This window comes from Macrobrachium rosenbergii, chromosome 9 (assembly GCF_040412425.1).
Source record: "Macrobrachium rosenbergii isolate ZJJX-2024 chromosome 9, ASM4041242v1, whole genome shotgun sequence".
Lineage (NCBI taxonomy): Eukaryota > Metazoa > Arthropoda > Malacostraca > Decapoda > Palaemonidae > Macrobrachium > Macrobrachium rosenbergii.
Window position 1 is genome coordinate 39128490 of NC_089749.1, and position 24371 is coordinate 39152860.

A 24371-nucleotide genomic window follows, 5' to 3' on the forward strand; every position below is an offset into this window, starting at 1 on the left:
AAGTATCATTTCGTCCAGGTATCAGCAGTTGCAATCTTCTTCTGAAGCCTAGGACTTCTTAGCTAAGGAGTTGAGGGGGCTGGCTTGAACTCAAGGTCGAGTTGAGATGACTAAGACCCAAAGTTTTTGCCATTGTCCAAAGAACAAGTCGGTGCCCTGGTACGAACTTTGATTACCGATGTATCTGGCAAATCTCTGAAAGAGAAAGGCAGAACCAAGTAAAGGTTCGTTCCTAAGGGTTGAGCCAGCTCGGGACTTACGAAACCGGAGATCCGAATTGGGAAAAAGTCCTTCTTCTTGGCACCAGAATTGCCCAAAAAACTGCAGTCGGCAAGACCCTCTGAGGCAAGAAGAATTCATATTCTGTCGAGGCAGGGGTGGAAGCATGGTGTCTCGACCTGAATTAACTCCTTCGAAAAAAAGAATTCATCAGGTCGAGAACGCTCTCGGAAGCCAGGACCGCGGTGGTCCACGATACTCTCGGTCCCTCGGGAACTGCAAGGGTTGTGAGTGATGAAGGTTATTCATTGGGGGAGCCACGGTCCTGTCCTGGGGATGCTCGCCGAAGTTTTCCGAAAACACGGGGGCGATCGCAACTTGACGAGGAAGACCCTCGCTGTTTCTGAAGCATGAAAACTCCTGTACCTCTCCCCTTGGAGGGAGACCTTGACAGATCCCATGAAACCCTCCTCGGCTACCTGGTTATACTACGAGAGAGTCAGGGGACCGACACACGAAGTACGCCAGCCAGCTGAACTCCGAAGATAATTTAGTCAGAGCTCTCTCTGTCCGTCTCACGCCTCTCGGAACAACCGAGAGAAGAGAACAGATGAGGAGACAGAGTATCCCCACCTGTCCAGCCAGTAAGATAAGCAGGAGAGGCAGACCGTGAGCGATAATCAACCGAAGGAGATTACTGTCCCACGGGGAAGAAGAGCACTTGTGCCGTGGCAAAGCGCTTTCCTGGGAAGAGCAAAAAGTTCACTCGAACATAGCCGAGAGCCCGGATCGGAAAAAACCGAGTAGGGCCGTGCCGATCACGCGAACGCGATCCAGCTGGTTGGTATGCGGCGGACTGGGAGCCAGGCGGGGCGAGCTGAGCCGAGCCGAGCCAGTTTGGCAAGCCGAGTTGAGCCGAGCCAGTCTCGTAAGCGTGACCAGGGGTCGAGCCGAGTCAAGCTGATCATGCGAACTCGATCCAGCTGGTTGGTATGCGGCGGACTGGGAGATAGGCCGGGCGAGCCAAACCGAGCCAAGCCAGTCTGGCAAGCAGAGTCGAGCCGAGCCAGTCTCATAAGCACGACCGGGAGCCGAGTCGAGCTGATCGCGGAAACACAATCATAACTGGGCAGGCCGGACTCTTCTGCTGTGAACAATTGCTAGTTTCCCGAACTCTAAACTCCTTCGAGGCTGAGGCCCCTCTAGAAGAAGGTTCAAAGGGGAATTCTGTGTCTGCTATCTTGCATGCTCGAACCCTAAAGTTCAAGACACAAGAATGAAGCCCGCCCGACCAACCGAAGCAGCTGGCGAGCAGTACAGTATCGAGACACCTGGCCTCTCGGCACCCAGACACCCGGGCGTCTCGGCACCCAGACACCTGGGTGTCCCAGCAACCAGACACCTGTGTGTCTCGGCACTTTGTCTTGTCCTGTGCCTCTTGTCAGGAAAGTGCTTGTGATTCATAGAATTCGAGCTACCCATGAGACTCCCAAAAATCGGGAGCGGCTGCTTTGTTTCCTAAGAGATCGAAAGAGCCAAGCACAGAACCAGTCTTAGACGCAGACTTCCAAGACTGGCAACGAGGGCGTGGCCTCGAGAGGCCGCGGTCTCGCGGCCCGCGAAACGCAAGATCCCGCGGGAGAATGCGAATCGATTCCTGCCCGAGGGCAGGAAGAGTCAACGAGAGAAACTTGTCTCCCGGAAGAGAGTCAGTGCCTTAGAAGTCCTGCAGGACTCCTGAACGGAATCTCTTCCCTGCTTCTTCTGATGTTCGAACCGACAGGATCAAGACACCAGGCTGGGAACCCGACTGAGCACTGGCAAACACTCGGGGAGTGCTTGCGGTGCTCGCAGGAAGAGCCGAGACACCTGGTTGCCTTGGCCCTTTCTCTCGCACTGCTCTTGAACTGGGCCCAGGAAAATCTCTCCAGACCAGATCAGGATACTCGATATTCCATAGAATCTCGAGCACTTGGAGCGGCTTGCAAACGAGCGCCTGAAGCAGTCCCCGTCTTAGGGGCGGGACCTCTAGGACTGGGAACGGGATTGCAAACCGAGGTCTGCATGCCCGCGGCTTCTGAAACACAAAACTCAGGGCTATGCCAATCAGTTTCCTAACCCGAAGGTCGGGAAGAGCCAACGAGAGACCCACTGCCTCCTCGGAAGGAGGCAGTCCCTAGACGTCCAAGGGCATCAAAGGGAAGGAGCAGCCTTCCTCTCCTTCGGCTGACGGAGGTCTGTCCGATTCTCGGGACCCCCTTGGACCTCGGGAGAGGAAGGGAAGATGCAGCAGAAGACGAAATCGGAGATAAGATGAAGAAGACGGCGGCTACTTCCACAGGGCGGCTTCCTTCACCTCCACCCCAACATCTTCTCCAGGATGGTGGACACGAAACATCGTAACCTCCAGGGCAGTCCGGCAGGAACACAATGGACGCAGCCCAGGACACCACCACCAGGAGAAGCAGCAGGCATGATCAGGACAGCCGATGCAGGAGCTACTGCAACGGTCAGGAACATCGCTTCAACAGGGCGACTTCCTTCATCTTCATGCTGACATCTTCTACAGGATGGCGGACATTGTAACCTCTGGGGCAGCTGGCAGGAACACAACAGAAGCGGCCCCGGGCATGACCGCCAGGAGAAGCGGCAGGCATGATCAGGACAGCCAATGCAGGAGCTACGGCAGAGGCTCGGAGGGCAGGAGCTATTGCAACGGCCAGGAATGTCACTTTCACAAGGCAACTTCCTTCCCTTTCATGCCAACATCTTCTACAGGATGGCAGACATTGTAACCTCCAGGGCAGCTGGCAGGAACACAACGGAAGCAGCCCTGGGCAAGACCACTAGGAGAAGTGGCGGGCCCGATCAGGACAGCCGATGCAGGAGCTACGTTAGTTCGGAAGGCAGGAGCTACTGCAACGGGCAGGAATGTCACATGAGAGTCACCAGCAGCGACAGGAACGATCAGGGCGGCTGTGGCAGGAGACCAGGAAGAGCAGCCCAGACTGTCGTCGAGTTGACAAGAGCATAACACAGGGAACAGCAGGAGTAGATGGACCACAGATACGCAGGAGGCGTGCAACAGCACACATGAAGACCAGCAATGACAGCGATCGATCCACACAGGCAGGAACAGAGTCAGAACGATCCCGACGTGGAAGTATGTCACCTAACCAGGTATTGTGGTCGATCCCGAAGCAACACTAAATGTCAGGCCTGCTTCATGCAAGATATCCTTGCTATATCCAACCAACTACTGCTGTATCTGTGATGCTCACTGTCAACCTGAAAAAAAAAGGAAAGATGATTAGTAGAGGGAGACTCCTCTCGCTACAAACGGAACTGCCCTACGCAGCGGGAGGAGGTACTCTACAAGAGGTTGCCCGATCACTCCCCGCCCCTGGTCTTCGCCCGACGAGCGAGCGAAGAGGGCGAAGGAGAGAGATCTACTATAGGGGAGAAGGAAGAACCTATGGGAAGAGAAAAAAGGACGGAGGGGAGGCCACCAAGGGCGCCGTGGAAGTGGAACTTACCGACGACGCCCGCAAACTCCCACCCGGCCCGCAGTTCTCCAAGCGCAGGCGGCGAGCAACACTCAGCATAAGTAGGATGGCAGTCTCTCCTTCCTCCTAATTAGTGATGCCCCTTATACATGGAGGGCGGAAGCCCAAGAAGGGAACGAACTCTTATGTCCCGATGAATGTAGGGAAGTGAAGATATTACGTCCCAAACTATATCAACAAATGTACAGGGGCGCCTACAGTATTTATGTAAAGGGCTGATGGAAGAGAAGCATTATCACTCGGTTACGCTTCTCCAATTATGCCCTTGGCCATCAAACCCAAGACACAGTGCAGGGAACGACAGCTTATGCAAGGTTATAAAAAATCGTGGGTTTGTATTAATAAATATCAAACACACGTACATATAAACAAAAATACAGAAAGATCCTACCGGGATAATAAGAGCTTAACGACAGCCAGGCAGAGACAGAGAGAACCAAAAACACGTCAGCAATGCATGATGGCTGAAAGCAAACTGGAATGTTTACATCCGGGCAGGCGGGTATTCCCGCCTACCTGGCGGCAGTTACTGCCTAACCACCTTGCTCAAGAGTTTAACGGCCGTTTCCAGCCTACGCCTGAAAGTAATGCCTAATGTAAACGATCGACGGTTTGCATATCGTGTTGGAAGAAATGTAATGTAAAGGACCTCGGGTTTGTATAGTCAAGAAAAATAAAAATTTTTAAAGTAAATTGTATTTTTCCTAACTATACAAACCCTTGGTCCTTTACATTAGGATTACTTTCAGGCATAGGCTGGAAACGGCCGTTGAACTTCAAACAAGGTGGTTAGGCAGTTGACTACTATCCGGGAGGTGGGAGTACCACCTGTCCGAATGTAAACATTCCAATTTGCCTTTCAGCCCCGGTATCAGATTGAGGAGTGGCATGAGGTGGGCATAAAGTGTAAAGGACCTCGGGTTTGTATAGTTAGGAAAAATACAATTTACTTTAAAAATTGTTATTTGTTCGGACACAGTATACAAACCCTCGGTCCTTTACATTAGGAGACTTACTGATTGGAGGGAGGAATCTGATTAAGTCTCTAAGAACTGACTGGAGTTCACCACCTTGTCTTCCCTTCCTGGTCGTGAGAGCAAGGAAGGGAAAAAGCTGCCTCTGACAAAAGAATGGGTTGTAGGAAACGCAGGATCAGTTGTCAGACTTCTGGGCCCCTTTGCATGAAAGAGGAAAACATCAGTTCATGCAAAGTAGGCTGGAAAGAACTTGATGTCAGATGACATAAGGACAAATACAAGCATTGGGTTTGTCTGATAGTCATGGTCTCCTTCCTCCCCTTGCAAGAGGAAGGAGTGGGGTTGCTTCTATCAAACTGAACGGAAAAATAGAACGGAAGCTCCCGTTGGATGCTTACCTGCATCGACCACCATATCCAGCTTGTAACGGCACATCCGCTCCCTGCCCGTGGGAAGAGAGCCAGGATAGGGAGAAAGAAGAGAGGCCAGTCACTCCACATTCATTCCCCCAATCACAACCGTACAACTTAGGCGAGATGCAACCTGTCCTGTTAGAGGAGCTGGGTAAGCCATACAACTTGTTGAGCAGCCACCACAGGACCCAATGAAAAAGTGTCCAAGGACTTGTGTGCAACATCCCGGAGGTGGAATGAGGTGAAAGTAGTCTGCTGGGACCACACCCCCGCCTTCAGCACCTGTGACACCGACATATTCTTCTGGAATGTGAGGGACGGACCAATGCTGCGGACCTCGTGAGCTCTCGGACGAAGTGTACCGGTGTCGTCTTCTCCTGCAGCAGAGTATGCTCTCCTTATCGTCCCACGAAGCCAGAAAGAGATGGTGTTCTTGGACAATTCTTTCTTGGTTGAGCCAGTACTAATGAAGAGTCGTCGACACTCAGGCCGGAGGTGTCGAGTTCTCTTCAGATAGCGCCGCAGCACTAACAGGACACAGTAGCATCTTGTCTGGTTCATTACCTACAAAGTCCTCTAGGGAGGGGATCGTGAAGGACTCGAACCGTGCGTCAAGGACCGAAGGATTCTGAGTCTTCGCTACGAAATCCAGGACGAAATCGAGCGTAACTGATCCCCATCCCCTCGAGTGTTTAACATCAAAGGAAAGTCCGTGAAGTTCGCCAACTCTCTTTGCCGATGCCAGGGCTAGCAGGAAGATGGTCTTGAGGGTCAGATCCCTGTCTGACGACTCTCGTAAAGGCTTGTACGGTGCACGAGTCAGGTTCCTTAGGACGAGAGAGACATTCCATGCAGGGGGCCTGAGATCCCTGGGTGGGCAAGACCTTTCGAAGCTTCTCATTAGTAGCCGTAAGACTAGGCCGAGTGCAGCGCGGTAGCCTTACACGGCTGAAACGGAGAGAAGCTTCTCTCGGCAAAGGGAGACGAGGAAGTCCGCAACCTGCTGAACAGTAGCTCCGACCAGACAGATACCCTGTCCATGACACCAACCACAGAAGACGGACTTATTTCCCTGGTATACCGCAGCGGAGGATTGTCTGAGGTACCCGGCCATCTCCGTTGCTGCGCGACGTGAAAAGCCTCTCGCTCGCAGGAAATGGTGGATACCCTCCAGCCGTGAAGACACAGGGACTACACTGCCTAGTGGTACCGCTCTATGTGGGGTTGACACAGCAGGATGGGCCAGGGGGAGATCTCTCTCAGTGCCTCGGAGAGGAGAACTAGAAGGTCGGGATACCAAATGGCCGGTGCCACCAGAATCATTCTGAGATTCAGAGTGATCATCGCCTGGCTGATCACTCTGCGAATCAGACAGAACAGAGGAAAGGTGTAGACATCAAGGTTGTCCCACGGGTGCTGGAACGTGTCCTCCGCAGTGGCCCATGGTGAACAGACTGATGACTGGACGCCCCCATAGGTCGAACAGCCTTTCTATGACTTCCAAGTGAAGGGACCATTCGGTTCTGATCACCTGATTCTGGCAGCTGAGCTTGTATGCCACAACATTCCTCTTGCCTGGAATGTACCTGGCTGACAGCTCTACCAAATGAGCCACGGCCCACTTGTGCAACTGCATCGTCAACTGGTGGAGCGGGAGGGATACTAGACCCCCCTACTTGTTGACATATGCACTACAGTGAAAACCCCGTATTCGCGCGGGATGTATACCAAACCCCCCAGTGAATAGCTAAAATCCGCGAGTACTTAAAACCCCTCTAAAAGCACTTAGAACTGCCCATTTTGATAGTTTAAACACAAGAAAAATCCTGTAAAAATGCTTATACCTGAGTATTTTAATAGTTTTATTACGAAAAGTGCATTTATTCATGAAAATTGTATGAAAATACAGTAATTAGTGGATATTTCTCAGTGAAAAATACTGTGAATGGGCGAATTTTCCGCGAATAATCGCTAGATATGTTCCACAGAGAAACCCGCGAATGTGTGTCCGCGAATCATGAGAACGCAAATACGGGGGGTTTACTGTACCGTGGTATTGCCATTCATCAGTACCACGGAGTGTCCCATCAATCGATCCCGGAACTCTTGGAGAGCCAGGAAGGCTGCCTTCAGTTCCAGGATGTTGATGTGAAGGTGCTTGTCGTCTCGGTGCCACACTCCCAAAAGTAAGTAGCTCCTCCAGGTGTGCGTCCCATCCCTCGGTCGATGCATCTGAGAACAGCAGCATGTCCGGAGGGGGAGTATGCAGGGATACTCCTATCAAAAGGTTCCTGTTATCTGCCCACCAGCGAAGGTCCTCTCTCAACTCCTTGGATAGAGGGATGAGAAAGGACTGGGGGTCTCGGGACTGGGACCAATACTCCTTTAGTCTCCATTGTGGAGACTGCAGGTGAAGCACCCATGAGGTACCAGCTTCTCCAGCGACGACAGGTGACCAATGACGACTTGCCATTGCCAGGCTGGCTATTTCTGTCGAGACAGGAACAGCTGTGCTGCCTGCCTGAACCTGCTGATGCGAGAGTGTGAGGGAAAGACTTTCACTGTTATTGTGCTATCAGCATGCCCAGGTACTTTATCCTCTGCTTGGGGGTCAGATCCTACTTCTTGAGATTCACCATGATCCCAAGATTGCGGCAAAACTCGAGGAGCCAATCCCTATCCTGCAACAACCGTGAGTGGGAGCTCACCAGGAAGAGCCAGTCGTCGTGTTACCTTAGTGGATGTATCCCATGCAAATGGGCCCAAGCTGACCGAGAGAGAAGACTCTCGTGAACACCTGGGGAGAGGTCGAGAGCCCGAAGCAGAGTGCCCTGAATTGGAAGACTGACTACCCGAGAATAAAGTGGAGGTAATTGCGAGAGGACGGATGCATGGGTATTTGGAAATACGCATCCCTCAAGTCCACCATAAGCATGAAGTCGTTCTTCCTGATGGAAGCAAGCACAGAATGCGTTGTTTCCATCGTGAACAGAGTCAGGTCTGGCAAACGAATCGGTTCAGGGAGAGAGGTCTATGACCGGTCTCCATGCCCCTGTGGCTTTCTCTACAAGGAAGACACGGCTGTAAAAGCCTGGGGACCGGTCCGACATGACTTCCACAGCACCCATGCTCAGCATGGCTTGTACTACTTGCTGTAGTGCAGAGGTGCGCAGTTGGACCGGAGTGTAGGTGAGGACATCCGCTATCCAGGTCTCGGCTCCGTGTCACTGCCATGTTGCCCAATGGCTCGACAGGCAACCCCCCACCTTCGGCAGCAGCTGGGGGGGAATGCTGCCCCTAGTGTTTCCCCTTCTTCTTCTTTCCCTTGCCCCCTTTTCCTGACTGGAAAGCGGGCTGAAAGGGGTGGGAAGATCCACCCTTTCCAGAGGAAGAATAAGGCTGGGTGTTTCCATGGGATCCCTTCGAAGACTGGGACTTCTTAGGGGCCGAGGAATTGCTAGCCTGACCTGAGGGCCTGGCCGCAGTGGAATGTGAAGACCCGGAGGTCTTGGCCATTGGCTGGTGAACAAGCTGGCTGCTGTCATTGGCCCGACGCTTGTCCACCAACTCTCTAGGGAAGAGAGAGGTAGACCCCAGCAATGGTCCCTTCCGCAGGGTCATTGCCCACTTCGGCCCCACGGACCTGAAGAAGCGAGAAAGAATGGCGTCCCTTCGCTTCAGGACCAGGTTAGCCCACAGGTTTTCTGTCTGGTGGGCGAGGTAGGAGATGGCTCTACCTCCAGACTGGCAGTCTCCCGAAAGCGGAGTCTTCCCCAGGTACGATAGTGCCCGAGGAAGCAGCCACTTCGGATACAGTACTGTGAAGGACCAAAGATCCAGCCAGGAGACTGCCTGGAAAGCCCGCCATGGCAGTGGCTTTCACAGTTGTGGCCTCTTGCTGGGAGAAGGAGATACTCTCTGCAGTAACCTGCTGCAACAAGACCCAGATCCAGGCGAACCAGATCCTGGTCAACCTGCTTAGACGGCAATGACCTCTCTGACGGCATGTAGAAACGCTTCTGACGAGGCAGAGGAGGGGGAAGTAGCTAGTTTGAGCGGTTTGACTGAAGTGAATTGTCCTGCCCAAACACAAGACCATTAACCTGATCGAGTAGCCCCCTCGGCAAGCACGGACCACAGCAGCCCCACCAAAGCCTTGGGTTTCTTCTTGGGTCCACAAAAGGATTCTAGGCATGACAGATGATCCACAGACGAGGCCGTGGTCCCTTCCCCGAGGTAGTTGTGCTGACGAATCAGCGCAATTACCTCAGCAAACGTCCTCTGTATCTCAGGGGTGTCTGCATCCTGGGGAAGAGGACCCTCAAGTCCTTCCAGGGTGGAGTCCTCCCGATGTACTCTCCCTGCAGGAGGGAGAACCTCAGCAGGCCCCTGTAATCATTCCTGCACCACGCAGGCGCACCACTTGGCCGAACAAAGGACCGAGCCAGGCACGTACACCCCTGATGTAGAACCCTGGGGAAACAACTCACTGGAGTTCTTCCTGTCCGATTCGCACCCCCTGGGAGGAGCCCAGGAGGCAGAGGGGACAGGTGAGGGGGACCGGGCGCTCCCACTGGTCTTGCTGGCAGAACCATCAGGAGCAGCGGTCACCAACCCACAGTGGTGACGGGAAACTGGGTCGAGGAGAACGCTTTTGCCTGGGCAAAGCGTTCTCCCGAGAAGAGCGGAGTGGCTCATATGAGTCAAGCCAGGCTGGCCACGCGAATGTGGTCGGGGACTGGGAGGAGTTGAGCACGCAGCTGGCTGGCGAGAACTTGCGCAGTCTTCTGGATGTGGCCCAGTCTTCTTCGAGGCTGAAACCTCTTGGGAAGTCCGAGCAGAGGACCTCTTCTCTACCTCCCCAGGTGTCCGGACCCAAGGGACTGGTGCACCTTCCAGGGAACCTGGCTTGTTACTCAAAGAAGTACCAGTAGGAAGAGTCTGAGCACCTGCATGCCTGGACCCTTTCTCCCGTCCTGTGACCAAGTCGGTATGGAGAGAGGTTTCTCCCATACCAGACCAGGGTACTCAGAGCGACTCGTGAGCAAGTGTCCGACACGGTGCCACTGGCTTTATAAGCAGGCTTCTTCGGCGCAGTGGGCGGAGTGCAAACCGCAGTCTGTATGCCCTCAGCTCCTGATACAACTGACCTGGGGATCAACGCATCGGTTCCCTGGCCTGTGGACCGGGAAGAGCCAACGAGAGATCCCACTGCCTTCCCTGTGGAAGGAGGCAGTCCCTTAGAAGTCTTGGTGCAAGACGGCTTGTGGGGGGGGTGGGGGAGAGGCAGGCTTCTTCTTCTTTGGCTGGCGAGCCTCGGAAGAAGAAGAGGAAGAGGTAGCAGACGACGACGACGAAGATGACGACGCCTTCCTCCATCTCTTCTTCATCATCTTCCTCAGGATGGCAGTCAGGTCCCCCATCCATGAAGGAGCAGAAGGCACAGGAGCAACGGGGGGGAGCAGGCGCAACTCAGGTAGTGGGGACGGTACTCAGGCCAGCAGCTACCGGGGCAGGTACAGTAGCACGGGAGCCAGGAAAGCCAGAAGATGAAGCCAGGATCGGAGGCACAGGTGGCACATGGGAAGCCAGGCCAGGCCGAGTGTCAGGGAAGCAAGGAGCCAGAACCGCGGTCAGGAATGAGTGTGGGTCAGCAACAGGAGCAGGCATCGACAGGTATGGTACTGATGAAGTCACCATGTGCGAGGGGCCAGGAACCCAGGAGGCAGCAGCATAGAGTGGAACATGGCAGGAGTGGCCGACACCTGGGTGTCCAGGTGCGAGGCCACTGCCTATAACACAGGCAGCTTACCAAAATGACGACGTGGTGGAGGTCATGGTGGTGGAAGCGGTGGCTGCGTAGGTCGTCACCAGAGCACCTGACAAATGGGACAACAGACCCTCCAGTGACAGAACACCAGGTGCAGCCAGGCAGAGGCGAGATCAGGTACCTGGTCCCAAAACCTGAGGACAGAGTTGGCTCAAAAAGGGAAGCCTCTACTCGCTCCGGGGGAAAAAATTTGCCCCCAGAGCGAGGAGAGGCCCAAGAAAGGATGTCCTAAATGTCCGTTCCCCCGTGTCTTTCCACACCCGATGAAACGAATGAGGAAGGGGAGGAAGAGTCCTCACCCGAGGGAGAGGCAGCAAGAAGGGGAAGCTTGCCAGGAGGGAGAAACAATCCCAACGGATCAGCCAACACAGGAATTGTCAGGGGCGTGTTAACCTCGGACGATCCCTTGGCGCATTTCCTACGGTATTATCTACTCCCCTCAAACTTCACCCACTGCTCGGCAGACCAGGAGCAACACTCAGCACGGGGTGAAGCGTGTGAACACAAACGTCCCCCGCAGGTGGGGCAGAGAGCGTGTGGGTCCATGTCAACGCTAGATCTAAATGAATTACATTTCTTGCCTCCCACCCCAGGACACACATGCTGGGTGAAGGAGGGCTTAAGAGACTTATCAACATTTATTAGAAAAACAAAACAGAAAGTTCCCACCAGGAAAAAAGCTCAAAGGCAGTCAGGCAGATAGCGAGAAGCACGTCTGCAGTCTACGGCGGCCGAAAGCAAATTGGAATGTTTACATTCGGGCACGCGGTACTCCTGCCTTCCAAACGGTAGTTAACTGCCTAACCACCTTGTTTGAAAGTTCAACGGCCATCTCCAGCTTACGCTGAAAATAATTCTTAATGTAAAGGACCGATGGTTTGCATATCGTGTCAGAACAAACACAAATACGATGAAGGGGAAACCTCTCCTGAAGGAGAGGTAGCAAAGCATGGAATTTTCACTAGAGGGAGGAATGCATCCAAAGGATTAGCCACCAAGGGAGTTATAGGGGCGTCTTACCCCCAGACGATGACTTGGGGGGCTTCTTCTGACACACTTCATTACCAGATCCTTCGACCACTGCTCTGGAGTCCAGCCATGGCACTCCTCACGCACACAGAGTCAGGATTAAACTCATACCCCCTGCACGACGTGCAAAGGGTATGAGGATCTATATCAATCGTCAAGTGGTGACAGCTACAAGCCTTCCCTGCTGTACCAAGGCACTTCTGCTTGGGTACAGCCTTACACTCCGTTAGCTATGATGATTCATGGGTTTGCATTGCACTATTTCACTATAGCAAACACACAAACACATACATAGTTGTAAATAAACAAAAATTAAACTATCCCACAGGGAAAAGAACTGATGCTGACAGCATAAACAAGGTGAAAAATGGTAAACAGGACTGAGGGTAGCAGAGCACAACCTTGCCATAGCATGGCTGAAGGTAAAGTAATGCTCTATGGGTCAGGGGTGAGACTCCCTCACCTGGTTGTACGGTAGATACTACCATGCCACCTTGTTTAAAAGTTAAACGGCTGGTTCCAGCTGTGCTAAAGGTAATTCCTATACAAAGACCAAAAGGTTTGTATATTGTTTAGGAACAAATAAGTTGTTGGATTTGCATATATCACATAAGCACATTATATCAAAATAAGCAAAAACAACATGCTAATATATATAAACCACAACATAAACAAACAGTGGTGTCGAACAGCAAGCAGAGAGGGAAGAGCACACACCTCTCTCCGTCGGAGGCCAAGAGTAAAGTGAATGTGTATTGACTGGGTTGGCAGAACTCCCACCCTTAGCTGGTAGTCAGTTACACACTTAAACACCTTGTTTAAAGTTAAATGGGCAGTCTCCTGCCCCAGTGAAGCATCTTCCACACGTAAAGACCAATGGTTTGTACATTGTGCAAGAACAGAGGAAGTTTCACTGCACAAGTTTGCGTGTGGAGTACGGTATTGCACCATTTGTCCTGCAATATTTTTTCATTGTTCAATAAATGATGCAGCTCATTCTTTTATAAGTTGTGTGTCATGAAGTTGTTTGTACTACTGTACTCTAGTGTTGGTGCTCTTCCCAAGATTTCTTTTCAGTTTAGCTGTGCTGTCATCCTTCCGTAATGTTTGTGATAAGTTGCCTATACCTTCAAATCCCAACTTAAGAAATGGCAGCATCTATTCTCTGTCAAAGTGTTATAAAGTTGGTTACTTGGTAGCCTAGTTTCCAATAGAATTCAGTCTAATATTGGTGAAATGTGGTTTTCTGTTCTTTTTTGACCTGGTTCTAAGATTTTTGACGTTTATTTGCAACGTAAATGATTAATTAACCAACTATAATTCACCAGTTACCTAAACATGAGAGTAACCCAGTGGGAACCCAAACCTTTAGGGTTAGGTTAGGTAGGGAGGGTCGAGGGCCACTTCGCCAAGTCGTGTTGCTCAGGTCGCCTAAGTACAGAGCCTGCATCAACAGCTGGCTTAGGTTTCACTATAGTAGCCCTGTTTTTACCGTTTCAGCTTTTTTCGCACTTACAATACTGTACTGTACTGTAGTGTACTTAGTGTACACCTGTTTGTAGGTGGTTCCCACTAGCCTTGGGATCCCGGTCGGCGTTAGCAATAGCTATGTCAGCTACACTACGGGAGGTTACACGTCTAATGAGCCGAGTGAAAACATTTCCTACGAAAACGTTGAATATGACAGAAGACAACACCACATCAAAAACTATCAGATACAATCAGAAGACAACACCACATCAAAAACTATCAGATACAATCATAGTTTATCAGTTTAAGAACAATCAACTTGACGTAGGCTAGTCTTGTAATGTAGTGTGGAAACCGTAGTGTAGCTTACCTGGTAAAAGCGAAGTATATCAGGCCAGCAATGATAACTATAAGTAAGGTTATCGTATGTGGCCTGTAAAAGAACTCGAGCGATATATCATCGACAGGGCGCTCATTAATGGAAATAAAATGATCCGAGGCATCAGATCCAGAGGAGTACGTCCTCCTCCTGTGAGCCATTGTTAATAATGTTTACGGTTGTCGTTCGTTCTGCGCATTATTTTTTTCTTTTGCATGCCTTTAATATATATAATATAACTGCGGCTAGGAGCGTCCTCTTATCATATGCATTTAACTATAAAAATAAAAAAAAACACCTCAAGCACAGAGGTTACTGAAAAAATAGTATATCGAGATAAGAGTTTACTAGCGGAAATATCCTATATACCATCAGTAATGTTTTTGTCGATAACGTTAACGCGCGACTCAAAATATGTTCTTGTGATAGTAAAAACAATCGGTCTTATTGAGGAAGCTGGAGAGTTTTTGGAGGGAGGGAAGGCTAGTCTGCTGTGCGATCAAAATAGCATATTTTTTTTTATAAGGTAATTTGTATTTTTCGTAGACGAACAAACTGGGAAACACAGACTTGTACTGGGAAGTAGGGAAACAAGATGGAAACTTTGGGCATGGTTCTCTCTGCCTTGGGTATTGAGTAGGCTTGAGATACAACAATGAACAGACAAGCAAAACGTACAGGTAGACAAATACTTGGGGAGAAGATGAAGAAGGCAAGGTAGAATTATAGATAGTGAAGTTAAACAAAGGTCAAGAAGAGATAAGAAGGAATATTTGGACTAACAGCAGGATGATGACAACCATGTACTGGGTGTTTCGAAATTAGAGCATAAACTAAATTTGATATGGACAAAAACAAAAGTAATTCAGAACAGGTATTTATTAAACTTTCTCTCTGAGTATTTAATATTTTGTGTGGCCTCCATCTGCCTGTACCACAGCCTGCATTCTTGAGGGGTATGATTTCAGCAAATCGCAAAAAAGCCGACACTCAAACTCCATTCCCCTTAGCACTTCGGTCACCTCTCTTCGCAGGTCGTCGAGGCTTGGTATACCATCATAGTTCACTGTGATTGCTTCAACACGATCCTTTAAGATACTACCAATGTTTTCACACACATTAAGGTCAGGGGAGCAACCTGGAAATTTACTTGACGAGAAGAAATTGATACCACTGTTTCGAAGCAGCTCCTGTCTGAAGAGCCTTGAAACATGGTGCCTTATCATGCAAAAATGTGACTTCTTCAACAGACAACACATTTTCAGGATTGTTGAGGAAAGGAAATACTCCACCAGTAAGCACAGTTTCTCTGAGGTATTCGCCATTTCATGTTCTTTGATGATCCACATTAACCGTTTGGCTGTGAAACAGAGAAAAATTCCCAAATATTCAGGAAATTTCACAACTTGGCGATAGCGCACGTCATCGCTGATATCACCCAACTTTGCAGCCCAAATGATGTCATTTTTATGATTTGGCTTCCTGACTGTGTAAATGAAGAATTCATCTGATGCGGCAACATGGAGAGAATCAGCTTCATCCCAATCTTTAAGAAATGAACCACAAAACCATGCACGGTCTTCTCTCTGTTGCTGAGTGATGTTGGGCTTGCTGATAACATGAAATGGCTTGATACCAGATTTTTTCAACTCACGATATACAGCACTATAACTTCTCTTCTTTCCCCTTTTTGTTTCTAGTTCAAGCGCCAATTTATGTAAAGACTTTCTTGGTCTACCCACTGCCTCAGCTATGATGTCTTTTGACTCCTGAGAAAGGACTTCAGGCCTTCAAAGATTCTCACTCTTATTGTGATGACAGTCATATGGATTTTTGTTCCAGTTTCTTTTAACAAAGGATTCATCTCTTTTAATGTATTTAGCTATCCAGGAACGTGAAACGAAGGATGCGCCAGCATCCCTGGCCTCTATGAAAGGTTATAGCCCGGATTCGGTCAATCCATCTGATTTCCTCCGAGTCGTTAGCCATGGATGTATCTAACTCTGTCACTCAGTCTGAAATTACAAGAAATGTAAAATGAAAAATAGCTTAATAGAAACTTAAAATAATGTACTTGGAGATAGGCTATAGCAGAAAACTTCATAACTTTCTGTAAGATGTGTTAACTGACGAACCTGCTAGCAGCGCCTAAGCACCGCCCATATAAGTGACATCATTGTCCACGTCACAAGCTATCTGTACTTCCATCTTCCGCTGTGAGTCAGTTGCAATGAAGATAAGAAACCATGCTGAGTATCATTTCCTGATCCTGCCTAGCATTAGACCCAACATGGTGCAGTGAATGAAGAAATAGGACCTACAGCCATAACCATAGTACAGCATGGCACCACCGCCAAGACGACCCTCGTTTGCATCCCCTAGGGGCAGAATTGCAAGGACAGGAAGTTCAGGAACCGGCGTCAGGATATTGCCGGCTTCAATGCTACAGGCTCAACAGGCCATCCAGAAACTTCAGGCTGAGATAACAACGTTGTCACTCCGGGGTAGCAATGTCCCCCAACCAAGGATCCCTTCATCAGCAGCTCCAGAAAAGTGCGAGGCTGAGGTGTCCCCTGCAGCCTTCAGGCCTTGGAAACGGTCAATGGAGTGTTGGTTGTGGCTATGCAAGTTGAAGCCTAACGAGGCTGTTCATCACATAAGGCTACATTGTGTCCCGATATTGCAACATGCACTTGATTCTAGATATACCGACGCGCAGTGGAGTGCCCTCTCCACTGAAGGGGCATTCAATGCGGTTAAGCAATTAGTGGTAAAAGCTTCTAATCAAGCAGTGTAGTGGCTAGAGTTTTTTGATTTGGCCCAAGAGCCTAGTGAGTCCTTTAATGATTTTTTATTAACTGTACGCAAAAGGCTACCGATTGTGCATTCACATGTCCTAATTGTAATCATGATTTATCTGAATATATGCTATTGCGTAAGCTCATGGTAGGTCTAAGTGATAAAGTACTAAAAAGGCAAGTATTTCAGTCATGTAATGATATTCGTGATAGCGACTCCCTCAGAGTCATGTGCAGTGCGTTTGAGGCCGCCCGTGATGACGCCCTTCATAATAGGGCATGGCCTAGCAGCTCCCCTAGAGCAGCTGCTGCTGAAGTGTGTGAGGAAGAACCCGACGTGGTTGCTGCCCTTAGTAAATGTGACAAGAGTGCCCCTGTGAAAGTACAATCACACCCCTGGGGTAATTGTGGTATTCGTCATACCCCTGGGTATTCCTCATGTCCTGCGAGAAACATGACATGTCATGGGTGCGGTAAAACTGGACACCTGAAGAAGTGTTGCAGAGGGCTGAGTGCCAAGAAAAACGTCAGTGGTTTGGCAGCGGAGTCGGACATAGCGAGTGCAGTGATTGCAGTTGTCGTAGCAGCAGAGGCAAGATTGTGGAATGGGCTGTCCCTGCAACCCACTATTCATGTTGCTGTATGCTTGGCCAACTCAATTGAGTGGTCCGGTGTACAAGCTGTGCCAAACACTGGTGCCCAGGTGTAGTGTCTGTAAAAAAACCCATTTTCTTTAATGCACTATGTACCTTAACTCTTGGGGCATTCTCCCTTAACTTTGGGAACATTCTATGTTTTGAATGTATTACGCCAGAAGACCGCCATGTGTTTGGTTGTTGATACCATGTCGGAACAGTAACGGAAATAAAGTTATGTTGCTGCTAAGATGCTGCTGTTATTACACCATGCTCCACACATATAGGCTATTACAAATGGCGACGAGGATAACCTGTGAAGAGACGTCTGCAACAAAGTTATGAGGTGTCAAGAGCCTGTTCATCCAGAAACCTGGTTTGTGTTGGAGCCGCCAAGTTTGCATAGAGCCAAGGCTAGACTACGGTAGCCTTAGTTAGCCTACCCTGCTGGATACATGAGTAACTTTAGCCTAAGTTAGATTACCAGTGACGATGGCTACCCCGCTACAGTTAATGCCCTTACCAGCATTTTCCCCTGAGGAGTCTGCAAATGTTTCCCAGAAGTGGGCAGACTGGAAGGAGTCTTTTTCATGCTATATACAAGGTAGTGGTATAACAGATGCCCAGAAAAAAGCTATATTGCTTCACCAAGCAGGTATGGAAGTACAGCGTATTTTTAGAACATTAACTGTTGCTGGTGATACTTTTGATGATGCAGTTGCAGCTTTGGATAACCATTTTATGCCCAAGAAGATTGTTGCATATGAGAGGCATGTTTTCAGGCAAGCCTGCCAAGGTCCATCCGAAAGTATGGATGCTTACTTAACTAGGTTAAGAAATTTGATTAAGTCGTGTGAGTACCCTGCAGCTGAGGTCAATTTTAATTTAAGGGATCAGATCATAGAGAAGTGTTTTTCTAAGAAACTAAGAGTAAGGTTTTTAAGGGAAAGAAACCTAACTTTAGATAATATTGTGGAGATGGCAAGAGCTCATGAAATGGCTGAGAGCCAGGCTAGGCAAATCGAAGAGGATTCTGTTAGGCCTAGGCCAGATAATCTTAAAGTGAATAAGTTGCGTTATCAAGCCCATGGTAATGGTACATTTCAAGGAAAAAGAGGAGGAAGTGCAGGAAATTTTGTGCATTCTAATAGGCTGAGAAATGGTAAGCCTAACTTTAGTGTAAATCAAAATTGTTGGTGATGTGGTCTGCAAGGTCATTGGCATAATGACTGTGTTGTTGCCAGGGATAAGGCATGCCGAAGGTGTGGTAAGATTGGACATTTGGCCCGTGTTTTAGGTCCAACCTCAGTAGTGTTTCTCATACAAATTATGAGTCAGAACATAAGCCTAAAGCGTCAGTGTCACAACCTGGAATGGAAAAGTCCAGGGGAAGAAGTGGTAGTTCTGGAAATTATTCCAGAGGCCCCAGAGGTCATTCTGGGCCAAACCATCATGTCAATGTTGTTAAAGATTCTCAGAGTGAAACTTTTTATGATGATGATGATGATGATCACTATGAGGATCATTATTTGTTTAATGTCAGAGGCATTTGTGAAACATCTATTTTATTTAATTTTAATGTTAGTAACGTGCCAATTAAATTTATGATTGATTCAGGTGCTACTTGTAATGTTATTACTGCAAGTGATTTTGAGATGTTGAGTAAGTATGTATGTTTAAGAAACTGTAATAAGAATCTGTATCCTTATGGTGTCACAACTCCATTAAGGGTAAGAGGAGAATTCAGCAGTAAGACTGAATCTCCATCTGGGAGAGTTTGTGTGGAGGCAGATTTTATTGTGGTAGAGAAAAATGATGTCATTGATGTTAATTTACTTGGAAAAAATACTGCCATAGTACTAAATATGTTAAGGATTGGTGAGGATGTAAATGCAATAAATACTAGTACTGCATGTGATAAGTATTCCAGTTTGAAAATTAAATATGAAACTTGCTTTTCAGGTCTGGGTAAGTTGACTGATTTTTCATTGAAGTTACATGTTAACTCTAATGTGAAACCTGTAGCACAACCTATGAGAAGAATTCCTTTTAATATTAGGGGGCAAGTGGAAAAAACACTTGATGATTTGTTGGGTTTGGATATCATTGAGCCAGTACAGGGACCTACTGAATGGGTATCGGCTCCTGTATTTGTCCCCAAGCCTGGGAATAGTAAGGAATTGCGACTCTGTGTTGATATGAGAAGAGTCAATGAGGCTATTTTGAGAACTAGACATCCAATTCCTACTATTGATGAATTGTTGATTGATATGAATGGTGCTGTTGTTTTTTCTAAACTTGATTTGAAGTGGGGTTTTCATCAAATTGAGTTAGACCCTGAGAGTAGATATTTAACCACTTTTGTAACTCACAAAGGTTTGTTTAGGTACAAACAGTTGTTGTTTGGAGTTAACTGTGCTCCTGAGGTTTATCAACATATTTTACAACAAGTATTACATGATTGTGAAGGAGTTAAAGTGCTAGCAGATGACATAATTGTGTATGGTACCCTACTAATGTCAAAGAGCATGACAAAAGGCTGGAAAAGGTATTGGCAACATTGTGTAGTAGAAATCTAACTCTGAATCGAGATAAATGTAAATTTGGTATGGAAAAACTAGTATTTATGGGTCATGTTTTATCAAAGAGAGGCACTGAACCTACTGATGACAAAGTCAGAGCTGTAAACGAGGCTAAGAAGCCTAGAAATGTAAACGAGGTTAGGAGTTTCCTTGGTCTTGTAAATTACTGTGGAAGTTTTATAAATAATCTGTCTACTGTTGAAGAACCATTGAGAAGGTTAACTAGGAAGAATGTAATTTGGCATTGGAGAAGTGAACAGGAAAATTCATTCAGGGAATTAAAAAGGTGACTTACTTCTGCTGAGAGCATGGCTTATTTTAATCCAGTATTACCTACTCAGGTAATTGTAGATGCTAGTCCAATTGGACTGGGAGCTATTTTAGTACAGAAACAGGAGAATGGATGTTTCAAACCTGTAATTTATGCCAGTAGATCTTTGACAGATGTTGAGTGTCGGTGCTCCCAGACAGAAAAAGAGGCACTTGCCGTTGTTTGGGCTTGTGAAAGGTTTAGATTGTATGTTTTAGGTATTCATTTTGAGCTAATTAGTGATCATAAGCCACTAGAGGTGATATATTCTCCTAAGTCAAAACCTCCTTTGTGTATTGAAAGGTGGGCTCTAAGACTGCAGCCTTTTGATTTTAAAGTAAGGTATAAACCTGGGAGGACTAATGCAGCTGATGCATTGTCGAGATTGCCCTTGAAAGATATTCCTAAAAGTAATGTAGCTGAAGAATATGCTTACTTTATTGCCAAAAGTGCAACACCAGTAGCCTTAACTACTAAGGAAATTGAACAAGAGTCTGGTTTTGATGTTGAGTTGAGTAAAGTCCGTAAGGCTATCAGAAATGGGATTGGAATGAGGTTCCAGATTTTAAACATGCTAAAGATGAAGTATGTATTTTGGGATGTTTACTCTTAAGAGGTCAAAGAATAATAATACCTAAATCTTTAAGAAGGCAAATTCTTGACTTAGCTCATGAAGGCCATCAGGGAATTGTAAAATGTAAAAGTAGTCAAGACAGAAAGTGTGGTGGCCAGGATTAGATAAAGGATTAGATTAAAGAAATTGCAAAGCATGTTTGTTAATGAGTAGTAACAATAAGTCAGAACCCTGAAACCTACTCCTTTACCTGATAGGCCATGGCAACACATTGGTGTTAATATATGTGGACCTTTACCAACTGGTGAGTTTGTTAGTTGCTGTGGATTATTATTCTAGATGGTTTGAAGTAGGAATACTGTATTCGATTAGTACTACCAAGGTGGTAAGATGTCTTGATCATTGGTTTACATCTCATGGTTTACCAGAGCTCATTGTAACTGATAATGGTGTGCAGTTTACATCTGCAGAGTTTAAAGATTTTGTAAGGGTAAATGGTATTCGTCACAGAAAAGTAACACCTTATTCCCCTCAAGCTAATGGTGAAGTGGAGAGACAAAATAGGTATATTATGAAAGCTATTAAAACCATTAGAGCTGAAGGGAAGGATTGGAAAAAAGAGTTAAATACTTTTCTTAAAGTTTACAGATTCACTCCACATACTGTAACTAATGTCAGTCCTGCTGAAATCATGTATGGTAGGAAAATTAGAACAAAATTGCCTGAAATGTGTTTAGATTACACTGGTTGTGATGATGAGATTAGAATAAGGGACCAAAAATGTAAAGAAAAGGGGAAAGAGTACTATGATCAGAAATTCTATGTAAAAGAGGCACAAGTAAGTAAAGGTGATTTAGTAGTTTTACAACAAAGTAAAGAAAATAAATTGTCACCAGATTTCTGTAGTGAACCTTAAAGAGTCATTGAGAAAAAAGGTAATAGTGTTCAAGTTGAGAGTACTGAGGGAATACAAAGAAAGAGGAATGTTGTTCATATGAAAAAAATTAATTTTGAAAATGAAAAAGATAAGTTTGAGTTTTGGAATGATTGTTGTAATGATGTTGGTGAATTCAGTGATTAATGAATTCCATTTTAGATCTGACAATGATGAGTTTCATGTAAACAGTTCAGTGTCAGGTCAGGAACAGCCAAATGTTAATTCAAATGATAATGCTACAACAAGTAGACCTACACCAGGTGCTGATATTGTTGAAAGGTCTACTAGGGTAAGGAAACCTCCTAGATATTTGAATGACTATGTGAGGTAATGAAGTTTTGTGCATACAGTATGATGTCATTTATGCTGAGTTGCTGTTGAGTGTAAAATGTTTTTCCTGTTGTTTTGTAAAGGAAAAGAGCCTTGATTTTTTTACATTGTTTTGTAGCATGGGTGTTGAGTTTGAATGCTCAATAAAGGAGGGATGTAGTGTCTGTAAAAAAAACCAATTTTCTTTAATGCATTATGTACCTTAACTCTTGGGGCATTCTCCCTTAACTTTGGGAACATTCTATGTTTTGAATGTATTGCGCCAGAAGACCGCCATGTGTGTTAGGACGAGCATAATTAAATACAGGGCCGGATACAAGGTTTATTGTGAATCCGTTACAACAACTTCCGCCAAGGACCAGCACAACCCCGGAACCGAGAACTCAAAAACAAAATACGTTCACAGCAGGGAATAGAATCAGAATTAACAAAGGATTACCTTTTTTTTTTAATCTAAAACTCTACATCCCTTATCCCTAGAAAAGCAATAATACTCCAATTTAAAACATCAGACAATTAAATAAATCAATACTTCTTCCAAAATATGTTACAAATATGAAAACAAAACAACATGATAAATACAGCATATTTGTATATATTTATAAATCAAGTCGATCTGGAGGTTTACTTATTTGACTGGATCGCCTTAACATTGGCGGTTGTACTGAACATTCACTATCATTATTTACAGTTACTTCTGTGGGTTCTTCAGCCCCACTATTATCACATGGTACATTAGTGTCTGAAATGAAAACACTAGAATCACTCAAATTTACAGATGACTTAGAATTATTGGATAACACTTCTTTATTGGATTGGTTAAAGTCACCCATATATCTATGCATAATCTGATCTGCATGTCTTGTCCAAATAATATTACCAAAACTCTGTACTTCCACCTTATAATTTCTCAACCCAAGTACTTCCACAATCTTTCCTTCCACCCATGGTGAACCTTTCCCAAAATTACGAACAAACACAGCATCATTGACTTTATACAATTTTTTACCTTCCTCCTGGAAAATTTCATCCCTCATTTTCCTTAAAGATTTGTCTTTCAGTTTAACTGATTCAACAGTACCTTTGAAATTCCTACCGGACATTATTTCTGCTGGGGCCTTACCGGTGGAAGAATTCACAGTCCTCCTATAGTTATAGAAAAATCTACAAATTCTGGTCTGAATATCTCCCTTCTTAAATTTTCCCAGGCCCTCCTTGAATGTTCTCACCGCCCTTTCAGCCAGACCATTGGAGGATGGATGATAAGGAGCTGGTGTTACATGCTTAATACTACTTTTACACAAGAACTCCTCCATCTCTTGAGAAGCAAAATTTGGAGCATTATCTGATATAATGATATTAGGTATACCAAAATTACAGAATGTCTTCCTCAAATGACCAATGGTAACAGCTGACGTAATGGAACTAGAAAAATGAATATCCAAAAATTTACTATGAAAATCTACAATTATCAAAAAATATTTACGATCCATCGGTCCTGCATAATCTACGTGCAGTCGAGACCATGATTTACCAACAATAGGCCAAGACAATGTAGGAACTCGAGGATTTGTAAAATTCTTAAAACAAATGCTACAATTCTTTGTGACTTCTCCTATGTCCTGGTCTATCTTTGGCCACCATACCCAATTCCTTGCCTCAGCTTTCATAGCATTTATACCATTATGCCCACAATGCAAATGGTTCAAAACCTTACATCTTAACTCAACAGGAATCAAAACCCTATTTCTATACAATATTACATCATTATGGAGAGATAAATCATCTTTTACAGAGGCATATTCCAGAAGTGACATATTATGTTCCTTTGACCATCCCAGCTTCAAACAATTTTTCAACAGACAATACAGCATCCTTATTGGTGAAATGTTTAACTGCCTGAAAAGAGATGCCATCAAAATCAAGTAATTCAACCAATTTAACATACTTAGCGGGTGTACCAGAATGAAAATCATCATCAAGTGGCAATCTGCTTAAGGCATCAGCAATTACATTTTCCTTCCCAGGTTTGTGAACTAATTCATAATCATACTGAGATAACAACAAAGCCCATCTTTGTATTCTAGAATTAGCATTACATGGAATCTGTTTCCCTCTTCCAAAAAGTCCCAGTAATGGTTTATGATCAGTTCTAGCAACAAAATTCCTGCCAAGCACAAAATATCTAAAACGTTTCACAGCAAAAATAAGAGCTAATCCTTCTTTATCTAACTGAGAGTAGTTCCTTTCTGCTTTAGATAGTTTTTTTCCTTGCAAAACAAATTGTTTTTTCTTGGTCACCAACCTTTTGTAACAAAACAC

At 46.3% G+C, this 24371-nt stretch overlaps 1 protein-coding gene across 1 annotated transcript in view; it reads right to left on the reverse strand.

Annotated features, from left to right (window-relative positions):
* Positions 1-14230, reverse strand: part of LOC136841702 (phosphatidylserine synthase-like) — a 419092-nt gene extending 404862 nt beyond the window's left edge. The window contains exon 1 of the mRNA XM_067108922.1: positions 13875-14230. Coding sequence (XP_066965023.1) covers positions 13875-14044 — 170 coding nt within the window. The 5' untranslated portion in view covers positions 14045-14230. The remainder of the gene's footprint in view (positions 1-13874) is intronic.
* Positions 14231-24371: the final 10141 nt, after the last annotated feature.